This window comes from Prionailurus viverrinus, chromosome B3 (assembly GCF_022837055.1).
Source record: "Prionailurus viverrinus isolate Anna chromosome B3, UM_Priviv_1.0, whole genome shotgun sequence".
In the NCBI taxonomy this organism is placed as follows: Eukaryota; Metazoa; Chordata; class Mammalia; order Carnivora; family Felidae; genus Prionailurus; species Prionailurus viverrinus.
The window spans coordinates 50,056,782-50,073,510 of record NC_062566.1 but is presented as its reverse complement, the minus strand read 5'-3'; the positions used below and the strand labels follow the sequence as shown (position 1 = coordinate 50,073,510).

Genomic DNA, 16,729 nt, shown 5'->3' with positions numbered 1-16,729 from the left:
AGGAAGACTATGATGGAGGAAGATTTAAGTGGTCAACCCAGTGACTTGGCCATATTAGGTAATCAGCAAGCTGGGCATTGACTGGCAATAGGATTTATATGAGTGAAGACAGGAAGTAATACCAGTTTGCACAAATGTGTGAGATGGTCACAGAGACAAATCTAATTGAAAAAGAGTGGTAGACCATATGATTTCATATGCAAATTGGTTGCACATTTTAGAAGGCTTTGAAATGCCAGATTGAGGAGCTTGAACTTATTTCATTAAGGAAATAATGAACTTATTTCATTATTTCAATAGGAAGCCATTGAACATTCTTAAACACATATTTTGACATATTCAATTTTGGTTAGAACTGTGTTTGTGTATTGGGCCTCTTCATCGTGGTTGGAGGAAGATGTGTCTGGTTAGACGATGCTAGTTCTGATTTCTACATTTAATGGAAATGCCACAGAGACAGCATTTCTTTTGGACTGGAAGATAAAGTTGGATGCCACCACTTTGGCTGTGTGGAGACTAGACCTGTCCACTGTGGGGGAGACAAAGGAAGACGAAGGGAGAAATGAATGAGTACCCATATGAGATTTTTGGTGATACTAGTCTAGAGAGGGATGGAACAAATAGAAACATGGAAGATACTGCTTTCCCTATTTTTTTTTTTTTTTATGAGATACTGGGTGTTTTTAAAGTTTATTTATTTATTTTGAGAGAGAGAGTACATGCACACACGCTGGGGGGAGGGGCAGAGAGAGAGAGAGAGAATGAGAATCCCAAGCAGACTCTGTGCTGAGAGCAGTTCAATGCAGGGCTTGAACTCACAAACTGTGAAATCATGACCTGAGCTGAAATCAAGAGTCAGACGCTCAACCAACTGAGCCACCCAGGCGCCTCTGTGGAGTCTCTTATGGATAGCAAATACATGGCATGCACAGTCTATTTCTTTTTTTTTTTTTTTTTTAATTTTTTTTCAACGTTTTTATTTATTTTTGGGACAGAGAGAGACAGAGCATGAAGGGGGGAGGGACAGAGAGAGGGAGACACAGAATCGGAAACAGGCTCCAGGCTCCGAGCCATCAGCCCAGAGCCCGACGCGGGGCTCCAACTCACAGACCGCGAGATCGTGACCTGGCTGAAGTCGGACGCTTAACCGACTGCGCCACCCAGGCGCCCCGATTTCTAATTCAATCCCACAGCAAATGTTAATTGATCTTGGTATGTTTTCCTATTGAGCTGAACGGTAGTCTTAGAGTCCTTGTTAACACAATGTTTCAGGCAGCTTTTATCAATTTATCAGAGTTGGCACTGGAATTCAAACCTATCTGTCATGTCTGGAGTAACAAATGAATGAGAAATAGATTATGGCTATACTCACAGTACAAATCAATTCTTACTTTTCCAGGTGGAACTTGCAGAAATCTGTGCCAAGAGCGAGCGTTATATTGGCACTGAAGGAGGAGGGATGGACCAGTCCATATCATTTCTTGCAGAAGAAGGAACTGTAGGTGACATTAAGCTATTTGGAAATATCAACTAGGCAAAGTTCCAATGGAGAGGAAGGCCCTGAGATCTTCCACATCCTTGGTTCTGGGCCACCAATTCTATCAGGTTCTATTGTAAATGGTATTTCTCAATTGCTTTGTAATTCAAGGCTGCTATCAGTTCACCTATTGTGTTTCATGTTGATCACTTCTTTCTTAGGCTTCCAGAACCATACTTCAAGTCTGTTTTTCTCTTGTGTCTACTTTTTTCCCCCTTCTATTTCTTTTCGTTGTTAAATGAGATTTCTCAACTCCCTGGTTGTTGAGACCTCCTTTCCCGCTCTCGTCCCAAATCACTTCATCTCATGGCATTTTCATAATCTCTTGTTGGTTTTAAACCCAAATGTTAACTTCTCTTACCACATATATTCACAACCCCTCTTTTTATAATTTACACTTTGGTATCATTTTTCTCTGTCAACATTTTTGGGGCTTCAGTGGCAGGGAAAAGAATGTTGACAGTAAGCCCGAGATGAATTCCTTAGCTGCATACCACTTCCCCTTGGCTATCAACTCCCTTAGGCAGAGTAGAGGTTTTGGTTGTTGCCCATAAACCCATTTCCAAAGTAGAAGCAGACATTTATTTAAAACCTTTTATTAGTTTTTCATCAGATTCCTACAGGCTTGGCTATTTTCCAAGAATACCTGGATTTTTTCTTATTAAGAATATTTATTATTGATTTCTCTAAGCCAAAGACATGAAGCATGAGGAAATGTGGTTTAATGTTGAGAACATACTCTGGGTGTTTGGGATGAGACCTGACAAGCATAGATGATGGCAAGAGTCCTGATGTTAATGTAAGTTAGCTATAGAGTCTGAACAAAGTCCAGTGTCTTTGAGCTTACAAAACACTTCATGACCTGGCCCTTGCTTTACCTCTCCAGCCTACCCTGTCACCAATCCTCAACCCTCCAACTTTGAGCTCCAGCCAAATTTCAATACATAAAGCTCTATTAACACCTCATGTTTTTTGTCTCTGAACTTGCATATGCTCTTCCCTCTCTTTGATATCCCATTTGGGTCAAGAAATCCTCTGTCTGCCCTCGTTTTGCTCATCCTTTGAGATTCAGTTTAGATTTCCCTTTTTTTAGGAGCCTACACTAGGTGATCAGATGCTTCAACTATGTGTCTATAAAGCTCCCTGCACTTTGCTACCACTGTAACACAACCTAGAAATATATTTGTCTACTTGATTGTCTTTCCTGCTAGATTGTGAACTCTTATGAGGGCAGGGACAATGTCTGTCTTGTTCACTGTTGTATCTCTAGTGCCTCATACAGTGCCTGGAAGTCAATAAAAAATATTTGAATCGAATGAGTGCATTTTTAGGAGAAATGTTTGCTAAGGTAAATAAATACATAAATTATTTAACATTTTCTGAATTCTAATACATTATATCTCACCTGTCATTTTTCTTCCAATAGGCCAAGTTGATAGAATTTAGTCCTCTGAGGGCAACTGATGTGAAACTCCCAAGTGGAGCAGTGTTTGTGATTGCCAACAGTTGTGTGCAAATGAATAAGGCAGCGACTTCACATTTCAATATCAGAGTGATGGAGTGTCGGCTGGCTGCAAAGGTATGAACTTGGCACACTAGTGAAACCTGGAGTAGGCTTTCTCTTGTCCTTTTTGTCCTTTTTCTCCTTTTTCCCTGCTACTTTGTCTCTTTCCCTAAAGTTTAGGGCAACATTCTGACTGCAGCAATATTTTAAATGATAATCTTTGGGTAGAGAGCAATCTGATTCCAAACTCAGGAGATAAATAAACCTATGGGTGTGCCCTGCAACCTCTAGGCATTTGGAAGTTATGTGAACTTCACAATTGAGTCTTCTAGGGTGGCAGGGGAGAAGAAGAGAGTTTATATCTGTGAAGCACAGGCCGTGGGTTAGGTATGGGTGGAGAAAGGTAGTTGGAGGTGACTGATGGGAAGTGACCATAACTGATCTTGTTTCCTCAACAAATGTGATGGTAACCCCAACACCTGCTGCTGTTAGATGCACCATTTTTGTAGCAGCGGGCCATCACTGGTCACTCTGAAAAAACAGGCTCTCTGTAATGCCCCTGTGCCCAAAAGACTTTTACATGTCTGCAAAGGAAACACAAACCAGCAGGGAGTTTTGGGAGTTCTCTGTTCCATAGTTTAGAAGAACCTTGCCAGTCAAGCCTTAAATCTACTTAGGAAGTATTTATTGAATACCTGTTGTATGCCTAGGAGCATGAAGATACACAGAGAGATATAAGACATTAGAATAGAGAGAGTAGAGTGGAGAGTTAAAATTAGAGGGATGTGAAAATAGGAAATGGTTAGTATGTGATCAGGTATGGTATGTAAGCAGGTGCTCCAAAAAGTGACACAGAAATGAAATGTTATGGAGGATCCAGAAAGGTACATGGTATGACCAGAAACGTGGAGAGAATTAAGGCCTGGAGCTGGGGAGTGGGTTCTGGCATAGGAGGTGCACTGTGCTTTCTCCTAGTTAGAATAAGGGCTTAGAAATTTAAGTCTGATCAGATAATTCCCCTGCTTAACATCTTTCAATTTTTTTTATTTCATTGGAATAAAGTAAAAAGTCCTGGAGAGACTTGCAAGATCTGATGCCTGTGCATTTCATCCTCTTCCCGTCTTAGCATCCCCCACTCCCATTACACTCCGGTTATAATGCTCCTTCCCACCCCAGGGACTTTGCACATTCCCAGAATGCTCTTCCCCTCACCTTCTTTGAAGTCTGAGCCTAAATGTTCCCCAGGGAAGCTTTCCTTGACTTTCTTACTCCCAGACTAAGGTTAAGTCTCCCTTCAAATTTCATTGTACGTACACTTCTCAGTTATGGAATTTATCACCATTGTTTAATGTCTGTCTCCTCCTTTTGATACAATTTTATCGGGAGCCAGGACTGCATCCATCTTGCTAACTCTTATATCTCTCTAATGCCTGGCATTGTGCTTAGGCCAAAATAGGCACAGGATAAACATTTGCTGAATAAATGAATAACTCCCTGTGTTACCCGCCCTGTCATATGGATTTTGCTCAATGTCACAATATTTTACCAGTGAATATTGGAGGAGCTACTGTGGAGAAAGTACCTTACAGCTACTGTGTAAGGTACAGTTATCCCTGTGACTGACTTGCCACTTCACCCTCCTCCCACCACCTGAAGTTGTGAAGTTAGGGGGAGTAGAGATACGATGAGCCAGAAAAATAAAAGGTGCTTTTTTTTCTGGAAAATTTTGGCATTAATATATTTTTTTTAAATCATGGTTTAAATGTTTTAAATTTGGAATTTACTCATTCAGATAATTTCTAAAGTTTGTGTAAAAGCAATGTTTTAATATCAAACTTCACAGTATCTGATCCGTGCATATATGAGAAGTAGTGCAGTAAACTTTTCAATATCAAAGCGTCAATGACAGTGAAGTTTTTTTTTTCCTTTAGGACAACAAACTTCCTCTTTCAGGAGGTGGAAGAAATTCGTGTCTTATTTATTTAAGGGTTTATTCTTGCTGACTTTACTTTGAGATTGATGAGTAAGTGTAGTCTTCCTGAGGAGACTTCATGCACACACAACGTTGTTTTCAAAGTTTTATCATGAAATGAGGTATCCTCTACGAGATCTACAGCTACAACGAGTATGAGATGTGAAATGGGTTCCTGTTGTGACTCCTCCCTTCCCAAGATGCAAGGGGAGACAGGAGCGCAGTCGTGGGCTGAGTCTCTAGTGGAAGCTGTCAGAATAGGAAATGTCTGAGAGTTAACTGGAAAAAAAGCCATCTCTGGAAGCAGTAGTGGCTGAAAAACCTTACTCCACTGCAAAACCTCTTGTTCTTGAGGATATCTTCTGAGTTGATAGCTCCACATGTGTCTTAGAGGTACTCTGGTCAGTGAAATTGGCATCTGAATTTTGCTTTTTGCCCCCTACTCCTCCCAATTGGTATATACTCTGAATTTGTCTCTCTTTTAAAATATGGAAGAAAGACAAGTCAAAGACTTCATCAAGATGAAAAATGTTTCCTGAATCATGTTGCTGCAGATCAGTAGAATCTGAGATTCTGTACAAAAGGGAAGTAAAGATAAAACTGCTAATATGATCTTGATGTTAAGAATACACTTTTGCCTGGGAATCTAGGCTGAGATTTTACTAAGCACATTTTCCTTTTAATATGGTTCCATTCTCTTATTCACATGTGGATGAATATAATATTTGTTTAGAAATGGTCTCAGATTAGGAAATAAACCTCCCATGTGAAAAGGTAAAGAAAGTTGTCTTAATTTGGGTAAACTTTCTGTTTTCAGACAGTAAAAGTGTCTGAATGACTAATGACTAAACAGAATAGCTTCAAAAATGAGACTGATCAGACAGAGCTCTCTGCAGCAAAGCTGTAATGAATGACACTCATTTTCCCACTGCTCCCAGCTCTCCAAGCTCCTCTTCGGATAATGAGTACCTTTTGTATCTGCTTAACATGGGGAAGTACACTGAACCAACAAAGATGGTTTTTCTTTGTTTGGCTTTAACATCGGTAGTTTCTTCTATCCTCAAGTCTCCTTTCTGTCTCTCTTTCTCTTTCTCCCTCCTCCTCTCCTTACTAGCTCCTCTAGTAGCTTCCAAAAGCTAAATGGTGCAGATTCACTGAAAGTCAGAGTCTGGTAGAGCCATTTGAACTAAAATTAAAAACATTTCAAAGCAAACTCAGTAGAGATTTATAGTTACTACTTGCGTAAGGGATACTTTTAAGTGAAGCACATTTTTATGTTCTTAAATTAACAGTGGCCAGAAATCTTTCATGAGCACAATTTTTTTCATACTTTACACACATTCAGTGGCTTAAACTTTTCCAGAAATGTTTTATGTCTATAAAAGAGAGTATCCCTTAATTATATTGGGGAATAAAATGTGTGATGCTGATAATAAGCATTATGGGAAGTCAGAAAGGGAAGAGAAATTATTCCATTGCTTTTGCATACCCCGAGCTCCTTGTGGCAACATGTGAAGCAATGAAGGAGAGAGTTTCATGTGGTCCTTTGGCACTTCAAGGAAATTTTACAGCGTGACTCTTTACAGAGCCTGTCTGGTCAGGGGCCATCACTCGCCCGGTGTTTTAGCTCCTACCACTTAATGGTCAATATGGAACTTATTCTCTGTCTAGTGATAGAACGTGAGAGGTGGGCATCATCTCAGGACTCTGGCAGTTTTCTTGAATTTCAGTGGAGAAAAACCAAATACCCAAGAACGTGGCCGGTCTCGCTCAGCACTGTTGATTCAGTAGAACACACTCTGCCAACACTCTAGTGTGGAGCATTCCCGGAATGGTGGGACCACACTGCAGGGTAGAGGACGCTCATATTGGGGAACAGGGCAATGTGTTCAGGTTGTAGCAGGGGCTTCAGTGCCGCGCTGAGAATCAGCCAGGCTTGGTTGTGGAAGCATGGGGAGCCATTGCTGTTAGCAAGGTATTAGAAGTACGAACCTGGCAGCAGGTTGAAGAGAAGCGGGGATGGGATAAAAAGGGAGGGGTATGAGAGAGGCTGTGCCTGAACCTGGTAAAGGTTGGGCATAAAGCTCTCTGTGATTGGGTTTCTTTCTTTCTTTTGGCATGATATTTTCCCTGACCACCCTCCCCACTCCTGTTATGTCAAATGTCCTTTTATGTGTTAAATGCCTTCTTTCCACATCCTGCATTTGTCCATTATCGTAGTTTATGGCAATTAGATGAAGTGCTTCGCTGTGTAATTCTTATTTAACACCTCTCTTCTCTGGTAGACTGAGACCTCCCTGTGGTCAGGCACCATGTGTGCCTGTGAATAAACACTGTTGTCTGCCTAGGGCCTGGGGAGTAGTGGGCACTCAGCAAATGCTCCTTGCACGCAGGCAAGCATGAATAAAGGAAACGTGTTGAGTTGATAAGGACTGAAGTTTTAAGCTGAAATGATGGGTGGAAAGCCTAGCTCTGCCACTGGTGGGTGGGTTTAGGGAAGGTTGGATGGAAGGTGGCTGGAAAGTGAGAGGTGGTGAAATTTCCCACGGAATTTTCTTGTAAGTGGTTAGAAATTTGAGCATGGAATATAACTTCTGGCTAGGGGGAGAGCCTTCAGATCTATTTGTTTGGAGATAACAGTTGAAACCAAGAGCTAAGTTCAGTTTGCTGAAGGAAAGAGTGTGGCAAGAAAAGATCAGAGGGTCGGGGGTTAAACTTGGAAGGTGACTTCAATGAGATAATGAAAGGGGAACAATGAGTCATGGAAGGAAATGAGGCAGGGACCAGAGAGGTGAGAAACCAGGAAAACTCAGTGCTATAGAAGCCAATGAAACAGGAAATTTGAAAATTTGAAGAAGGTAGGGACTGACGAGTGCCAGAAACCACTGACTTATTAGGACTTTTTAAAGGGACTGAGAAAACTCCAGTGGCTTTGGGAGTGGCTTGGGACGTAAGGAAAGACCTTTGGGAGGCCATATTCCTTAACTGGAGTTTGGTATGGGAAGAGTGGGAGAAATGAAGAGCGGTAGCTTTGGGAATAATGATTTTTTTTTTTTAATTTTTTTTCAACATTTGTTTATTTTTGGGACAGAGAGAGACAGAGCATGAACGGGGGAGGGGCAGAGAGAGAGGGAGACACAGAATCGGAAACAGGCTCCAGGCTCTGAGCCATCAGCCCAGAGCCTGACGCGGGGCTCGAACTCCCGGACCGCGAGATCGTGACCTGGCTGAGGTTGGACGCTTAACCGACTGCGCCACCCAGGCACCCCGAATAATGATTTTAATGTGTATGTTTGTATTATAATGATAATAATGTGTATGTTTGAAGTCATGGGAGAAGGTGTCAGGTGGGTGAGAACTACTAGAGAGGCAGGGGAACATGGGGAGGGAAGGAAAACCATAGTGCCCTCCTGGGCACCTCCAAGGTGCTATTTGCTTTTAGTGTTGTCTTACTTAATCTTCATGGTAGCTTGTGAAGTAGACATCAAGTGAGCCATGTCACATACTGGGAGTTTTGGGCCAAGGTAGCTTGTGACCTGTTTTAAGTAAGCGCAGGAATCCAGGTCTGTCCTTATCCCAGCTCTTTCCATTGTGCCCCTTATGAATTAGGTGTGAGTGGGATCCAGAGCATGATGTTTGGGGATGCCTTTTTTCTAAAAAAAAAAAAGGCAGGATGTGTTGAGGGTGTGGTGAAGACTGTGGTAGATCCATCTGCACAGTTGTGTGGGTTTCTTTGGCTTTATCCTGTGGCCTGAAACCTGCTATGGAGTGCAGGCAATGCAGATCACTAACACTGCACAGGGTCATTGTGGTTCTGTGTTCGTGGTGGTTATGAGTGCGATGTGCACACGGAAGTCACCAGCTGCCACAGAATACTGGAGAACAGCTCTGTGTAGTGGGAAGTGGGTAACAGAGAGATATGCAAAAAATGAAAAGGGTTCACAATAAAACATCTGTGTATGATCCCACTTATGTTGGGCTATATGTGTGCAGGTATCCATAACATTTGTAGAAATGTATGATAGGATGATTATCAAAATGGTGGTTGGTAGTTGTCTCGTTGGGATAACTACAGACAATTTATTGTACTTTGCTTTTTTTTTTTTTTTTTTTGTACTTTGAACTGTTTGTGTTCTTTGAAATTTTAAAAATAAGAATGTGTGATTTATGTAACCTGAAACAAAACAACACAGCTGCTTTTGCTGTATGGAAGATAGCTTGTTGAATGGAGTGTTTTTAGAGGTAACTCAGAGAAGGGATTAGAAATTCTAGCCTTTTGCTGACCAGGTGAAGAGGAGACTTGGTACTTTTCCCACTGATTTGTTAGTACTGCTGAATGCAATGGGAAAGTCAAGGAGAGGGGGATTCTGACAGTCAGGCTCCTAAAATAGGGTCCATATCTTACCACTCTCTCAGCACACTCTCTGACAGCAAGCTCCAGCAATTTTCCAGGACTGAGGCCTCTTTCGGGCTGTAGCAGAGCTCTGAGTTTGCACCTGACACAACCTGGAAGTGCTAGGGAATTATCTTGCAAGTAGCCCTCACCGGATGATGGATGAGAGTTAGTGGGTAAATATCCCAGCTTTCTTGCCCACAGGCAAGGCACATCTGAGGTTTTTACATACAGGCTCCAGAGGGCCTGCTGGGCCCGGCCTCACCTGTCTGTATCACTACACCTTGCACTGGCTTCTGTTCCTGTCTCACTTTCTACTCCTCTACCAGCATCTTGCAATCATCCTTTCTTCTAAATACTTGCCTTAGGCCTGCTTCTGAGAGACACCAACTGAGAGAGGATCCTAGCACCCTTTATCTGCTTCTTTCCACGACTGTGGACAAAACACTTGTTGCCTGCTTTCTTGCCCACTGAGCATGGAACAAGCTCAGGAGCCTCCCACAAGTGGTATCTGATACAAAGACTTAGTACTTGCAGCGGTGCAAAGAAAGTGCTAGATGTTGACAAAGAACTGCTTTCTCCTATTTCCCCACCCTACTACAAGTGAGGAACTTGTGATGAAATGACCCTTAGCCCTGACTCATAGCCCTGACTCACAACTGTGAAGTAGGCCAATCACCAGGGCCTCAAGTGGCAAATTCCTTCATGAAGTTCTGTCTTTGAGCAACAGTGCTCTTACCCATCCCCTTCCTTCATCTGCAAGTCACATCTTTCTGTTTTCTGAGCCAGATTCCAAAGGGCTTAAGCAGCTTTCCTATTTTACTCCTACGACACAGCACGCTGTTCGGTGGCTCATGGCCATGCTGCTGTTGTTAATTGAAATACATATCAAATAGGCCATGTGGACCCAACAGCAAACTGGGATATTGCTGGAGTGAATGGTAACTTTTGTATGCTGGTGCCTATGTCTATGGAAGAAAAGCACACATGGAGGCTGCCTTAAAAAAACAACCTTGTAGGCAGCAGCAGGCATCCCTCCCAGACTTTCTCCTCACACATCCCTGGCCCAGTTTCCTTGGATCAAGTGCCTGAGGCAATGTGACTTGTCCAAGTGAGCCCAGGGATGGAAACTTGAAGATTGTTGTTTACTAAAAGGTCCTTAGGAAGAGCCCACAGTCATCACTCGGGGGCCATCTTTTTTTTCCTTTTCCTTCCCTTTTTTTTTTTTTTTTTAGATGGAACACATCTATCAAAGTGTCTTTAAATCACTGGAAGGTTCATTTCTAGCACAAATCTTAGTTTGTGCTTAGAAATGCATTCATAGGGCTTGAATGGCAATTTGAACTAGTGTAAGCAACACCGTGTAGATGTTGGCTGTGACTCACTGAGAATGTGGCCTTGAGAAAGCAAGAAAGAGTTAGAGGATCAGGGTTTAATTTCTAGCTCTGTTTCTTACTAGTTAGATGATTTTGGACAAGTCACTTAGTCTCACGTCTTAAATAGAGTAATAACACCCATCTCATAAGGCTGTTGAAGATTAAAAGAAATAAAAAGCACATTTTAAATCATATACAGGTATAATTACTTCTGTTTGCTTCATTGATTATTTTGGCTGGGTTTGGATCTGTGTTTCAAGAAAGTATCATTTTAGGAGATTATCAACTTAAGCTCTTTTTCTGTATAATATAAATATATTGTTCTATGTATGTCTTTGTAAGTTTTCTCAAACAAATTTGGCAATACATTGGAATATAGACCATGGATGAATGAATTAAATAAAAGAGCAAATCCATGGAGGTATCAAATCTAGCACTGCTCAAACGCTAACTAAATGTTCTAAGCAAACAAAGTCAGAAGGAAAGGTCTTAGCTTTAGTCCTTGCTTTAGAAATGGTACCATGTTCTGTGAAATAATTGAACAGAAAAATAGAATTTTTCTCTTTTCCCAGTTCTGCCATAAAGTCATTAACTCCTTTCAACTGTATTAGCCAGAGTTTTAAAAAGAGGACTAATGAATATAAGAACTTCTGTTATTAACATTCTTCAGAAGTGAGTGGCCCTAACAAAAGTTCAATGGTCTTTTGGTAAACCCTGCTTCCTGTCTAAAAGAAAGAAAATCAAATCATCAGCATAATAGAAGAGTAAATCAGATGCACATTTTCCTGAAGACTAGTTTCCCCTTCTTTTACTTGCTTCTTTTTGCTGTTTGTATTGTCTGCACCTGCCTCACACTAAGGGAATGAATTTTATAGACCTTAGGATGAGAGATATCTTCACTCTTTTGATTGTCTCCTGCTCTGAAGGGCTGCGAGTGGTCTGGGGAGAATGAAATACATTCTGGATTAAGGTTCCCATAAGTGGACCTGGTTACAAAGATTTGGTTTGTACTTAACACTCTCCATCAGACTAAGGGATGCCTCAGGATGCAGTTGGAAGCCATACTCTTGAGGGTGGAGACGCATACAGCATTAGTTCTACCAGTGATCTAATGAAGTGGTTTTTCATAAGGTCACCAATGAGGTTTTCATTTAAAATCTGGGACTTTAGTCCAAATGCCCAGATACTTAAATTCATTAGCCATTTTCAAAGAGGCATGTGGTAAACAGGAAGTGCTCTAATGAAATCGGGCATACAGTGTCCACCTCAGAACCCAGGTCACATGAGAATTGAGTAGCTTTCTGTAGACTTTATAGAGAGTGGTGTATTAGGGATGAACTGAATAGGGATAAAAGAAAAAAATCATTCCAAGAAATAGCCCTGAGGGAAAGTGGTAGCAGGCAAAAAAAAAAAAAAAAAAAAAAAAAAAAACCAACAAAAACCAAAAAAAATCAGTGGGATATTAGGAATTTTAAGGAAAAATATTTAACTAGCCTGCGAGTGTCACACAAGCATGTTTAATTCCAAACATATGAATCCAGTGTGCATTTTCAAGCAATGATGGGAAATGTGGATAAGTTGAATAGGAAAAACAAAACAAAACAAAAACCCAACAGCTTAAAGTTGAATTTGGCTAATTAAAATAGCACCTATCAATTTCTGAAATGAAAGATAACCATTATCTTGGTTTGAACTTACAGCTCCTGGCAAAGTACAAAGGCTTGCAATGGGATAAAATACTGCGGCTAGAGGAGGTGCAGGCCAAACTAGGGGTCAGTCTGGAAGAAATGCTCAGGATGGTGGAAGACGCCCTTCACCCTGAACCCTATAGCCCTGAGGAGGTCTGCAGGTGTTTGGGAATTAGCCTGCAGGAGCTTCGAACCCAAGTTCTGAGTCCAAACACTCAAGACGGTGAGTCGGCTGAAGAAAGTTAAGAACATGGATTGCTCCCATACTCACAGCTGGAAAGATTACAATTTTCCCATGGATTTGACTGATTTAGAAGCATGCCTGAGGGTGCTTGGAGAATGTGTATGTTTTGGCAAACTTAACTATCTAGATGCTTGGCTCCATTAAATACATTCATTCATTCGTCAACAAATATCTCCTGATCTGCTATATGCCAGGTATTCTGGCGAGGCAAAGGTGAATAAAACAAAGTTCCTGCCCTTGAGAAGTTCCTATTTCAGTAAGCTTTTCTTTTTTTCTTCTGTCCATTTTCTTGGTTATTATATTATTTACATAAAAAGGTCTAGGTTAGAGCAGTGCTTATAACTGCTGAGACACGCCCTGGGACACCAGAAAGTCTTCCCTGCTTAGGTTGAAATTTGTTGCCCACTTTAGTGTGAAAGTTTTTTCTGTTTGCCTGCTGCTTTCAAGAGATCTTGTTTTCATGCTGATAATATCAGATCCCTGAGATGAAGGCCAGGTAAAGGTTGGAGGTGCACTGGGGTGGCTTCTCTTCTTAGAAGCAAAGGTTATCTATCTGTGGAAAGTCAATACCAGTGGTGCAGGTGGGGCAGGGACATCTAGCTAAGATCCAACCATTTCTGGATGTAGAGTTGGGTTGAAAGCTTGTAAAGATCAGCCTCAGAGCCCCATTTCAGTTCAGTTCAGTACCTAAGCTGCTTAACATGGATGTTAAATTTCTCCTCAACTTGGCCTGTGTTCTGTCCTGTCTCCCTTTTGAGCCCATACACGTCCACTCGTATAGTGTTGTCTTGGCTGAACCATTCCACTTACTAATTGCACCTTGGTCTTGCCTCTGGACCTTTAATCCTAAACATCACTGCCCTTTTCTGACTAGAGCTTTCCTCTTTTCTGAAATGCGGTTCCTATCTAAAAAGTTCAATATAATTCTTATCTCTTCTGTATCCTTCTCAATCCACAGCTTGTTCTCTTTCTCTGTATCTATGTTCCTTTTTCTCTATATCTGCCTGTCTTTCCAACCTCTCTCTATCTCAGCATTTAAAGAATAAGTTAATTTCCCAGAAAACCTTGGAAAACACAAAAGATAATTTCCTAATCAGAGTATGTGCCTTTCTATTTATGTATATGTATTTAAAAATTTCCCCCCAAAGAATAAGGATTTGATTGTTTTTATAAAAATGATGCATGCTTAATCTTACCCCTTCATCTAAAATAACTTCCCTACTGGCATGCTTGCAATGCTTTCAATAATTTCCTTATGTTTTGTTTGTACTCAGTAAATCTATGTTGAATGAATGAATCCATTTTGTAATTCTATCACCCTCAAAGGATTTCTTTCTCTTTTGCTATTGGAATAAGTAAGTTAAAAAACAAAACAAAACAAAAATATGAACATAAATTAGTCTGTGGGGTTGTAGAATCTCCTAGATTAATGTCGCTTGAGTTACTTTCTGAATCTAGCCATCTAACTTCAGTCAGATTTCCAGCCAAATTCTCTTGGCACACTTAGCCTTAACTTTAGGGATCAAGATCCTTTTGTATCTTTGCCTTGTTTCTTCTGAGTTTGTGCTTTGGTTGGTCTAAGACCTTAAGCCAATGTTTCTCTTAACCCTTTAGAAGATAGGATTCTTACTAAATGTTGGGCTGCATTAAATCGTATGAGTTGGCGCCGTAGAGAACTCTGGAGGGTGTCTCTGCCTTTTATTCCAGGACATTCACTTTAATAACATGCTTAGTTTTGACTAGAACTAACTTTTCTCATCATGGAGATCCATGCCTTCCCAAAGGCACGTGGAATCCAATGTTTGCTTTCTGCCAAAATTGCTTCCTTTACCTGGATATGAGTGTGAGTTGGGAGATGTTGACTGTGAGGTTACAGCACAGAGAGAGATGTTTACAATCAAACTGTAGCTTGCAGCCTTTGCTAAACCAGCCAGACTTCCAAAGCCCCATGTACAATTGTTGTTTTCTCTTTCCAAATTTCTAATAATTAGATTTGGAAATGCTCAGCGGCCATTAAAATTAAACACACAAAGGAAAAATCCTCAAATCCTTTAGATGTCGTTTAGAGTGGCTACAGTCCATGACTAGGGACTGGCTAGAAATATTTGAAGGATTATTTGTCAGGTCTTGCCCACAGGTAGGAATAGTCTAAGGGTGTGGTATGATGTGTGGGTTTCTAGAGGCTCAGGGGCCAGGCTGATTTCAATGGGAGGTGTTTCCTAAGGTGTGAATCCAGAGGAAGAGATGAAGCTGTGGTCAGAGTCAGGAGAGGTGGGCACATACAGTTAGCCTTGGGGTGGCCTTGCAGCTTTGGTGTACTGTGCTGGGCTGGACATGAATCTCATTGCTTAGATTAGTAACTGTCTGTGACCATATGCTGACAAAGTGCTGGCCGGTTGCTGACTAATTTGTTTAGATCCTGTGATTTCCAAAGTCACAAGCCGTGATCAGGCTTTTCAGCAAGCACAGGGCACTGGCATGGGCTGCTCTTTAGGAAGACATCTAGAGTAAAACACCCCAAAAAGCTTGTTATTTACTTTATAGTTTACATATTAGTCTTTACCCACATCATATAATTTGAATCTCACAACTCTGGGTCACCTGGTTCTCCTCATTTCATAAGTGAAGAACTCAGAGAGTTACATGATTTGTCAAGATTTATAGGAAGTAAGTGCTAAAGCCAGATCCCAAATCCTAGTCTTCTGATTTAATCCAGTTCTCTTTCTGCTGTTCATTTTTTTACCCCCGCATATTATAAGCTGGCCTTAGCAGTCCTGCACCAAGTGAGATAATATTGAATTTGGACTTTGCTTGGCTCTGATTTTTTCTTGAGACTGAAGAGAGGTGATGAAGATAGGTTACTTTGTGGTTAGAGTTCCCTTTTGGCCATTTCCATTCTGGTGCTTTGGCTTTAGAAGTGTAAAATCATGTGGCATCCAGTAGCTTGCTTAATTCAGGTAGCAAACTCAACTTGGCCAGAATGTGCCCGAGCTGCTGTGTTTAGAAGAACTGGGAGAAGTACTGTGGAATTTTCTCATTTGATAAATTGTGGCTCTCATAGATTATCTCAGTTAGGTCTAAGAAAAGTAGTTTGTTTTTATGTGATGCAAAAATATAAAGGTACTTATAAAATAGAGTCAGTTGGTCAGTAATTTCAATTTCCAATTAAGTGTTGGAAAGATATCAAGATATCAGATATCAAAGAAATCAATTTAAAAATAACTTGTAAGATGTCAGGCATTAAATTCTATGATCTCAACACAATGTAATCATTCTTATAAGAATTTTGGAAGAAAAGTTTTCTATAAAGAGCCTAGAAAAAACTCCAAAGGAAAATATAGACCTTCCTAGTGTTTACAGATACTGGTTGGGCAGAAATCCTTAAAATCTAGGTGATGGAATTCTAATAATGCCAAATATGATGAATCCTTCAGTTTTGTCTGTTGTTTTCATTTTTACAAGATAATAGATTCTTATGAAACAAAGTATAAAAGGATAAATCAAGTAACTATTTTTGTTATACACAAAACATATGCTTCAAGTTGCTTAAGTTGTTTTGGAAGGTCAAGTGTGGGAATAATTAGCTTTCACTTCATCCTTTTTCCTCTCCTTCTCTCCGTAGTGTCTCTGTTTTGTTCCTCACTCTTGTTGACTTCTCAGCTATCTGGCCACAGAGGGCAGGATCATGCCAGGAGTAAAGGCTTTTTATTTTCTAGGAAAAAATGGTTGTATCTTTTATCTTAGATCACTTGAAGATAATGCTTCCTTGCTGGGTTTTCCTCTTCCTCTTTCAGCTGGGCACATTATATACCTTTTCATTGGTTTACCTTCCCTTTTCAAATATTTAAGGAGCTAAACATGAATGTGGTCATACCTTATTAAGTATGAATTTGAAGACATGACATCTTAAAACTCTCAACTTCTGTGGGAACAACCCAGTATCAGCATACTGGAATCTTGCCAGTGATGTGTGCTGTACCCTGGTCAGTGCCCCTGCCACTGATGGGTAGGCTAG

At 40.7% G+C, this 16,729-nt stretch overlaps 1 protein-coding gene across 2 annotated transcripts in view; it reads left to right on the top strand.

The window, feature by feature from the left end:
- The window catches only part of GALK2 (galactokinase 2), a 134,797-nt gene that overhangs the window by 85,044 nt on the left and 33,024 nt on the right, over positions 1 to 16,729 (top strand). For both annotated transcript variants that reach the window (XM_047862984.1, XM_047862983.1), the window contains exons 6-8: positions 1,400 to 1,498; positions 2,964 to 3,116; positions 12,483 to 12,693. In XM_047862984.1, the coding sequence (XP_047718940.1) occupies positions 1,400 to 1,498; positions 2,964 to 3,116; positions 12,483 to 12,693 (463 nt within the window). The remainder of the gene's footprint in view (positions 1 to 1,399; positions 1,499 to 2,963; positions 3,117 to 12,482; positions 12,694 to 16,729) is intronic.